The sequence below is a fragment of the Prenolepis imparis genome, unplaced genomic scaffold, assembly GCF_030444845.1.
Source record: "Prenolepis imparis isolate NDT839.2.m4 unplaced genomic scaffold, iyPreImpa1.0 SCAF_288, whole genome shotgun sequence".
NCBI lineage: Eukaryota > Metazoa > Arthropoda > Insecta > Hymenoptera > Formicidae > Prenolepis > Prenolepis imparis.
Window position 1 is genome coordinate 31,888 of NW_028141446.1, and position 10,388 is coordinate 42,275.

At 37.9% G+C, this 10,388-nt stretch overlaps 1 protein-coding gene across 1 annotated transcript; it reads right to left on the reverse strand.

The window, feature by feature from the left end:
* Positions 1 to 3,870: 3,870 nt before the first annotated feature.
* On the reverse strand, positions 3,871 to 5,139 carry LOC145948225 (insulin-like peptide receptor). The gene is made up of 3 exons (XM_083057966.1): positions 5,122 to 5,139; positions 4,160 to 4,328; positions 3,871 to 4,043 (listed from the first exon to the last, which is right to left on the reverse strand). Exons 1-3 carry the CDS (start codon positions 5,137 to 5,139, stop codon positions 3,871 to 3,873), a joined length of 360 nt encoding a protein of 119 aa, XP_082914092.1.
* Between the last annotated feature and the right edge of the window lie 5,249 nt (positions 5,140 to 10,388).

Genomic DNA, 10,388 nt, shown 5'->3' on the forward strand with positions numbered 1-10,388 from the left:
ATACACATATTTAATAATTTAAATAATTATTACGCTAGTAATAATATAATATGAATATATAAGAAAAATACAAATAATAAGATAAATAGATAAACAATATAAATTTAAAATACAAAATATAAAAATTTTTAATGCGTCGGCGGCAAGCGGTTGAGCAGCGGCTGCGAGGTGGTGGGGCGGTGGCAGCGAGGCGGTAGAGGACCATTATGGGACAGCAAGGGGTCCCTTCTGCATAACAGAAAATTTTTTTTTATTAATTTATAAATATTTTAATTTATTTAAATAAATACTTACAAGTATTACATACTGCCTCCATGACAGGTTAGGGAGAATATGGTTCCTCAATATCTCGGTCTGAAAAATTATAATGGTTCCTCAATATCTTGGTCCGAAAAATCATAATCCGATGATTCGCATGATGCCGATGGTGATGGCATATCCATTCGACCAATATATGGGTCCTCAGATCCTTTAAAGTAAACCACACAGCTTTTATAGCGACGTCGAAAGCATTTGATATTGTTGTGTGCTCTGAAGCATTTAGATAAACCGCCAGTTATTCTTAAAATATCTTCATGAATTTCTATAAAATGGGCCAAATCTTTTGTTTGGGGTTTCTGTACACCGAGTTCACGATTTCGTAGAAACTGTACCACCGAAGACACCTTCGATTTTTTCTGACTCGCCAGTTTCACAACACTTGTAGAATTCTCACTTTAAGTGTCCCAGCACAATCTCCAAAAGTTTATTTTGTGCAAATAGGACACATATCACATGGAAATATCTGACACAATGATTTTCTACAATAGCAACACCATCGACAATCCACTGCATTGTGTAATTTAATCACATGCTTTCGTACAGCATACATGTGTCCGAAATCTTGAATAGAGATCATACATGAAGTACATAAAGCCAGAGCACCACCCGTAGAATAATAAAAGTATATGGCGCAAACTTTTATACGTCCGTTTAGCGCAAGGATTTGTGAATTAGACACTACCTTGTCGTGAATATCCGTAAGGTCCTCACTGCGATCACTAATATAATTACTGTCACTCAACAACAATGATCTTCGTCAGATTCGTCTACATTGTTATCCGACAACTCGTGATCTTCATCAGATGACTCGTCTAATATTCTCTCGAAATTATTATTTTCCATTTCTTTTTAACTCACTACACTGTGCCACTGACACTTCGCACAGGACAATTAGCTCTTTACTATATGAATACTGAATACTTTGTGATGAACATCGTGGATACAGACCCGCTCTCCATAAGTTTCAACCCCCATCCCTCTCAAAATTATCGCAAAGGAATATCATAGTAATAAAATCGAGCGCTATCTGTTTACGACCGATTTTCTGCGAGGGTACAAAGCAGCCGAACGTTGGCGCCGATACGTTGCATTCTTCCTTAAAAATATTAAGAAAAAATGTTTCGCTCTCGTTTATGGAGGATTTTCCGCGAGGGTACAAAGCTGCCGAACGTCAACGCTTTTGCACCTAATCACGTTTCAACATGTTCGTCGCAGCGTTGGCCCTAAAATCTTCATTTCTTTCCTAATGATAAAATGTCCATAAAATGAAAAACATAGTTTTATGGATTCTAGAACGCTCCGTTGACAAGTTCGAGCAGCCGGACATCGGCGCTTCCGTAATAAAATTATACTAGCGAGGGTACAAAATTGTCGATCGTCGGCGCTTGTTCTATACCTTTTTGGGAAAATGTCTAGGATCCCTCATAAAAAAAAAAAAAAGTCGTAAAGATATCCATCTACAAATATTGCACTCAGAAAACTCCCCCTCCTTTGTCGAAACATCCCCTCCACCCGCGTGACGTCAGCCCCCGCACCATCGAGATACCCCCGCCCCGCGTGACGTCATACCCCTCGCCCCGGAGAACCCCCCGCGCCCCGCACTCCCCTCGGAGGACCTGAGTTAGAATTGGCATAGTATACCTACTTCCAAGTCCCCGCCGTGCTCGCTATTATAATCGGAATCTGTTGATTCACTCACTATATCATTTTCTTCTCTATCACTATCTTCCGCAATATCTATAATTTCTATGTCATTATCACTATCTTCCGCAATATCTATAATTTCTATGTCAATATCACTATCCTCAGTCATAATAATATCTGCATCCATTTCTTTTACTCTGATCTGTGCTATACGAATGCTAAAGACTGTTTGATGCGGAGACAGACTCTCTCCATAAGTTTCAACCCCCATCCCTCTCAAAATTATCGCAAAGGAATATCATAGTAATAAAATCGAGCGCTATCTGTTTACGACCGATTTTCTGCGAGGGTACAAAGCTGCCGAACGTCAACGCTTTTACATTTGCACTTATATAAATATTAAGAAAAAATTTTGCTCTCGTTTTTATGGGAGATTTTCCGCGAGGGTACAAAGCTGCCGAACGTCAACGCTTTTGCACCTAATCACGTTTCAACATGTTCGTCGCAGCGTTGGCCCTAAAATCTTCATTTCTTTCCTAATGATAAAATGTCTATAAAATGAAAAACATAGTTTTATGGATTCTAGAACGCTCCGTTGACAAGTTCGAGCAGCCGGACATCGGCGCTTCCGTAATAAAATTATTCTAATGAGGGTACAAAATTGTCGATCGTCGGCGCTTGTTCTATACTTTTTGGGAAAATGTCTAGGATCCCTCATAAAAAAAAAAAAAAAAGTCGTAAAGATATCCATCTACAAATATTGCACTCAGAAAACTCTCCTCCCTCCTTTGTCGAAACTCCCCTCCACCCGCGTGACGTCAGCCCCTGCGCCAACGAGTTCCCCCGCCCCGCGTGACGTCATACCCCGCGCCGAGAGATACCCCCGCACCCCGCACTCCCCTCGGAGCCCCATGGGTTAGAATTGGCATAGTATACCTACTAGGATACAAAGCTGCCGAACGTCAACGCAAATAGGTAGAGGCCTATTAAATCACGTTTAGACATGTTCGTCGCAGCGTCGGCCCTAAAATCTTCATTCCTTTCGTAATGATAAAATGTCCATAAAATGAAAAAACATAGTTTTAATGGATTCTAGAACGCTCCGTTGACGAGCAACCGGACATCGGCGCTTCCGTAATAAAATTATATTAACGAGGGTACAAAATTGTTAATCATCGGCGCTTGTTCTATACCTTTTTGGGGAAAATGTCTAAGAACCCTCATAAAAAAGTCGTAAAGATACCATCTACAAATATTGCACTCAGAAAACTCCCCCTCCTTTGTCGAAACATCCCCCTCCACCCGCGTGACGTCAGCCCCCGCGCCGCCGAGATACCGCCGCCCCGCGTGACGTCATACCCCTCGCCGCGGAGAACCCCCCGCGCCCCGCACCCCCCTCAGAGGACCTGGGTTAGAACCGGCATAGTATTACTACTACTCTCGTTTACGACCGATTTTCCGCGAGGGTACAAAGCTGCTGAATGTCAACTGTGCTTTTGCATTTGCACCTATATAAATAACGTTTCGACATGTTCGTCGCAGCGCCGGCCCTAAAATCTTCATTCTTTTCCATAATATCCTAATGATTTTATGGACATTTAATGGACATTTTGTATGAAATTAGAACTAGAATCTTGTGTCTTCTCTCCTTCTACATAATTTTGTCAGAAAAATTGACTCCAGTTTACTAGAGAGAATCGGTAATAAATAAAGGAGCAATTTCCGAAATTATTTAAAATCGAAACAAAGTAATCTGTAGATTTATCGCGTACATATTTTTTGGATTCTATTTGTATATAAGATACAGATATAAGAGAGGTGTATATATTGTACATATAAACTTGCTGTAAACTAATTTTACTCCGTCACATCGCAATTGCATTCTTACGAAAGTTAACAAATTACTCACAAATCAGGCGGACAGCTTTCGATGCATCTTCCATCGTGCCGATAATGCTTGCAAACGTAGCACTCGGTGTCGCTCGGACCGAAACACTTTCCAAGGCATTGTTCGTGACATCTAGACCTCTCTAGCAAATGACACTGTTGCGCGGTTGCCAGCAATAGCCGCCAGGACACTGAGAGTATGATACTATAGTAAAATAATATTAAAGATTAAAGGTGATCGCACTCTTTCCCTTTGATAAGGTTTTGGTAACATTTTCGTTATACATTATAAGAAAAAATGCAAAACCATCTCCTTTCATGTGCGGGCAATTCTGTTCATTTCTGTTGTCTTTAATGAAATTCTCGCCGGCCGGCACGATGTGGCTCCAATTCAGGGTACTGGTGAAACAGAGAGCGGGATTCTTCTCGATGCGAACGCCGCCCCGGGAGATCCTGGTCAGACTGGTGAGACCGATCTGTGAAAAAGTTTCGTGGAATTATGAGTCAAGGGTCGAACAGCCGGTTAATTCGATTGACTGATTAACGTCACTTGACCCCGGAGGATCATTTTAATCGGGTCCCATAGCGACAGATTGGACCATATACCTTCGAACCTTACAGACTGGACTTGATTCGGCGTGGGAATGAACGATCGCGAGATGGATTCTCTACGTGACGGACGAGCGTGTCATGTCTGCGCGTATATATGAATAAAAATCCTAACGCTGTATGAAAAATTGCAGTCCCACGAGTCCCGTTTGTCATCGAGAGTGTCGGTATTAAATGCGATAAACTCGGACGATCGGGCGTCGAAAGCTCTTAATAATCCTTCCACGATGAGATTTGTGTGGAATAAGGCAATAAATACGAATTTTCAACTCCAAACCCCCAATTACTCATATTAAAATTAATTCGTCTGATGTTAAAGATATATGATCAGAAAAAAAAATAATTTATTTATTTATCTATTTATTGACGAGAACATTTAAATTTAAGCAGATATAATTAGGGGAAAAATGTTATATAGCTGTTCAAATTATTAATGACAGAATCCATGTTAGATTCATGTTCGTTTTAAAACGGTAAAAGGGTACGAAAACGTTTAAGGCAAAAGCTTAAAGATTATAATCTGATTAAGATTCTGCTGCAAGCTAATTTCATTAACAAAGAGTAAAAAAAAAGTAGGAAAGTTACGAAAGAAAGAAAAAAAAAAGAAACCAAGAGAAAACAAAACAAAGGCGGAAGAGAGAGCTCGCGCGAAAATCTCACCTCTTGCAAGTTCTTCATTTCGTAAATCATGAAGGCGTAATCCGTAAGGAGTATATCGCCCCGGATGACCTCGAGATTCGGGAAAAGTTTGCTGAGGCTCTTCAGCCCGTCGACGCGATACAGAAGGAAGTAGCCGGTGATCTCTCGCAGTTCCGGGAAGCTGACATTCTCGAAATCCGCCTCGGTGTTGTTCTCGATCAATACGATCTGCAGCCCTCGATCACGCGGCAGTCCTTTAATATCGAGAAGAAGACGACGCTGTTCTTGATATCTGTGCTCTGACAAATGCCGTCCCCTATAGTGACATTCTTGTGTCCCTTCCGTCCCTTTTCGCGTCCTCCGACCTCCTCGCTCGATTTCATGTGCGATTTCGGCAGATTCGACGACTGACTAGACTGCTGATTGTTCTTGAACCCGACATCCGTAGATCTGGACAGAGAGGGAGAGAGACGATCGGGTTTTAATTACAATAGAGTCTGCGAACTTCTCTTCTTTTCCCGCAAACTCCGAATTTTCGATTGTCCGGGCAAACTTTGAACTATCGAGATTCTATCTCTGTATATTGTTATATTAAACTCTCGAATCGATCAAATGTTCTGCGAAATTGCGACGTTGAAATTTTCGTCGGAAATTGATTTTTTTTTAATAACTTGATAGTTACAATTCGATGCGAATGATAATTTTCACACACGTTTAATAAAATAAAATACGTGTGTTTCGTTTCTCGTTAAATTTTCAACGCAAAAGAGTGCTCTTTCGTTAAAATTAAAAAAAAAAAATTTTTTTTTTTTTTAACAAATATATTCGCGCAGTTTTTAAAAGGATTACGTGCATTTAAATGAACTTGCTTTTTGTGCGCGATACCATGAATTACTCGTTCAACCAAGTAAAATTAGCGAGGCGTTTAAAAGCCGTTAATAACTTTAATAAGATCAAAGAGAATTTCAATGTCGACGACGGGGGAGAAGAGAGAAAATCTCGTCGCGTAGCAATCTCGACGATATACTATATATAGACGATATACTATATTCCCTCAGATCGATTATTACGTATATATGTATATACGTAATAATCGATCTGAGGGAATTTATTGGCTAAAATAATATCACTTAACGCTCATCGTCGTACTCGAAATAAACGCCGAACTGTATTGTAAATATATTAAATTAAAATTTTTTATTAGTCTTAAAAAATTTTTTTTTTCCTTTAAACAAAATTTTTTTAAAAGACTTTAATAAGACTCTTGATGTAACAATCATGTGTTTAATTGTCAAAAATATTTCCTTTCTTGAACAAATTTTTTTCAGGCGAAACATTTTTTTTTGAGGAAAGATACACAGAGAGAGAATTTTCTTTTAGAATTTACTCTGAAAATCATGGAATAATATGGTATTGAAAGAATTTTATGAGAATTTCTCTGATTAATATTTATCACAATAAAAAATAATAATATCTATCACAATAAAATATAAAATTTGTTTGATTAATTTTACTAAAAGTATGTTAAAATTAATCAAAGTCAAAAATTAAAAAAATTTTTTGCATACCATATTGTTTCACGATCACCATGATTTTCAGGATAAATTCTAACAGAAAATTCTGTGTATTTTTTTCAGAAAAAATATATAAAACAGATTATTCAATATATTATAATATAATAATTATATATATATATAAAGCTCTGAATGCATACCTGGAGTTGTCGATGGCCCGGTTGTTCCTGTAGGCGGCGAGGAAGTCGGGATTGTAGCTGTTAGCCGAGGAGCTTCGATCGTAATAAAACTCATCGGAATCATCCTCCCTCGTCCTGTCCGCGTAATCAGGGTCGTACTTGCCCTTGGCGCTTTTATCCCGGTGCTTCGTGGTCGCCTTCGACCACCTCTTCTCCTGGCCGAGAGCCAGGCCGGCCATCGTGACGCACAGTAGAACGATCGGCAGCAACGACTTCCTCGTCCTCATCTCCCTGTCTCATTGAAACACCGCGCGTTCGGATCCGCCCGTTGAACGTTCCCGAGTCTTATCCCCACGTGTGTCGTCGCCGACCCATCACTTTTCCTCCTCTTGTATGATTGATCGACGATTGATCGTCGACTCTATCCCTCTCCTCCTCGACTTTATTCCCCACCCTCTTCTCTAGATCGTCTTGATTGTTATACTTTTGTCCGGACTTCGCGGGAGGACTTCAAAGTAGACCGTAGTTTCCTTTAAAGAAAGACCATTTCAAACTATATACAATGGCAAATGGTTCTTGTTTTGTATTCAAAGCCGCCTTATCTCGCCGGCGCGACATCTCTCTCGCGCTATCTCTCGTAAACACCTCACGCTCTCTCTCTCTCTCTCTCTCTCTCTCTCTCTCTCTCTCTCTCTCTCTCTCTCTCTCTCTCTCTCTCTCTCTCTCTCTCTCTCTCTCTCTCTCTTTTAAGCATTCTCATGGTCCTTTCCGCAAGTATAAACAAAACAGCGTATGGCGTATAGCATTACGGTGAGCGCTGATGTCCAACCGCTCGAAGTTATAAACAGATATTTATTACTACGATTTATCTGAGGGGATGGGGCTGAAGCTTATGGAGAGAGGGTCTGTCTCTGCGATGTTCATCACAAAGTTTAAAGCAGTCGCTGAGCTAAGTATCGCTAAGTGTCATCGAGCTAAGTTATTAAGTGCAGTGCAAAATGCCTTTTGCATCGGGAGACATTTTGGGCCCAAATTTTTTTTTAACAAGAATATCCTTAGGACTTCATGAAATAATAGACATAATATCTTGGAAGACCCACCTGCTAGAAAATTTATTGAGGATTCTGTTCCTTATATTCACAATGCCGGTAAGTTTTTATTATTATATAATAAATTTGTTTATTATTATTATCTACCAAATTTGTCGATTTTCAGAAAATAACCGAGGAATCCATCCAAATCGGTGGATACCTTAATCATCGGCATATAGAACAAGTACGAAATTATCGGTGGTGCGATCGGCGGGAATTGGCCGAGCTATGGGACGACGCGGAGGGGATCGTGGAATGGGCACAGGATTACTAGTGAGATGACGTCTTCTGCCTCAGAAAATTGTTCGGCGAGGAATCATATCCTCCCGAACCTGTCAGGGAGGAATTATGGGTCTAGTGAGTATCTCTTTTTAATTTTAAATATTATTAAAATAATAAAATAATTAATAAAAATTTTAAATTTTTTAAGTTGTTTTTATATCGCTAGTACAATAATCAAAGGGGTAGTTGTAAATTAATCGACCAAACTAGCCAAAATTTGTTTATTTAATAGAAGTTACAACGCTTCGACCATATGGTTGTGGTCCTTTTCAAGTATAAACTGAAATAATAATTAATTTAAAAAAAAACGGTTTGAATACAAAAAACAGTAATATACATAAATGGATTTGCTATAAAATTTTGAGTACATACGTTCTTATTGAAACACTTCACAAATTTAAGTTAAAACAAATCATTAACATCTTGTTGAATTTTAAAGAGAGAAACATTGTATCAGTATGAAACTTTGTCAGTGACTGAAATATAAAAATAGGAAACCAAGCTAAACGACCTTTATTATTTTGTCATAGATTTTATTTAAGCTATCTGTGTCCTTTTGTAGGTTGATTGTATTATTGAATTTTTTAATATACAACATTTCCGCGATTTCTCTCTTTTTCACATATTTCTCATTATATAATATATTAGGTTTTGTCCAAATCAAATTCATGTCCGAATTCCAATTTATGTTTACTTATAACGGAATGATTGGTTTCATGCAATTTTATATTGTTAAAATGCTCTTTCACTCGAGTACGTAAGCGCCTTTTTGTTTGGGCGATATATGACGCATTACAGTTTTTGCAATCTAATTTATATACAACATTAGTTCTCTGATCATTATGTAAACTATCTTTACCACGTTTAATCAATGTATTTAGCTTTTTTTCTCGCCGGAGCGTGCAGTTTGTTCACAAACTGCCGTATCTCCAAACTATGTTGCTTCTTTGCTTTTCTGAGCCGTTTCTGAGCCGTTCGTAGTCGTTTCTGACCCGTTCAAAGCCGTTTCTGACTCGTTCGAAGCCGTTTCTGTGCCGTTCGTAGTCGTTTCTGAGTTAAGGTTACAGACTGCGATAAACGAGCGATAAACGTTAAAAATATTAAAGATACTTTTATTAATGATAATGATATAATGATATCTTTAGATGTTAGTTCATTATTCACAAATATTCCTAAAGAGTTGGTTTTAAATGCCGTTAAAAAACGTTGGATTGACATTGCTAAGAACACAAATTTCAATTTAGCTCAATTTTTACATTCAATAGAATTGATTTTAGATTCAACTAGTTTCAGCTTCAATGGTCAGTTTTATGAACAAATATTTGGCAGCCCGATGGGTTCTCTTTTATCACCTATCATAGCAGATATTGTGATGGATGATTTGGAGACACAATGTTTAAGTTTGTTAAGTTTCACTGTCTCCATATATTATAGATATGTAGACGACGTTTTTGCTATATTGCCACGTACAAAAATAGATGAGATATTAATGACTTTTAATAATTACCACCAACGCTTGAATTTCACATATGAAATTGAAGTCAGTTCTTCCATTAATTTCCTAAATACAACGATCATTCGTTCAGACAATAGACTCATTACTAATTGGTACAGGAAACCTACATGTTCTGGAAGATATATAAACTTTTTTTTCTAACCATCCTTTAAAATATAAAATTAATACTATTTATAATCTGGTTGATCATGTCATTCTACTATCCAATGACATTTTCCATCATAAAAACATTGAGATGGTGAATGATATCTTACTTAATAATTGTTTAACCTAAACACATCATCAAACGACATATACAAAAAAGAATTAATGTATAAAAAATTCGTAATCACATTAATGATTGTGATATGAATCGTGAACAATCTGACAGAACATCTTTTATTTCATTGCCATATGCTAAAGATGTGAGTTATGATCTATGTCGTATTATGCGTGGCATGGGCTTCAACGTCTATAAAATAACCAAAAAAAAAGCTAAATACATTGATTAAACGTGGTAAAGATAGTTTACATAATGATCAGAGAACTAATGTTGTATATAAATTAGATTGCAAAAACTGTAATGCGTCATATATCGCCCAAACAAAAAGGCGCTTACGTACTCGAGTGAAAGAGCATTTTAACAATATAAAATTGCATGAAACCAATCATTCCGTTATAAGTAAACATAAATTGGAATTAGTACTCTGCGTTGATACCACTGCTT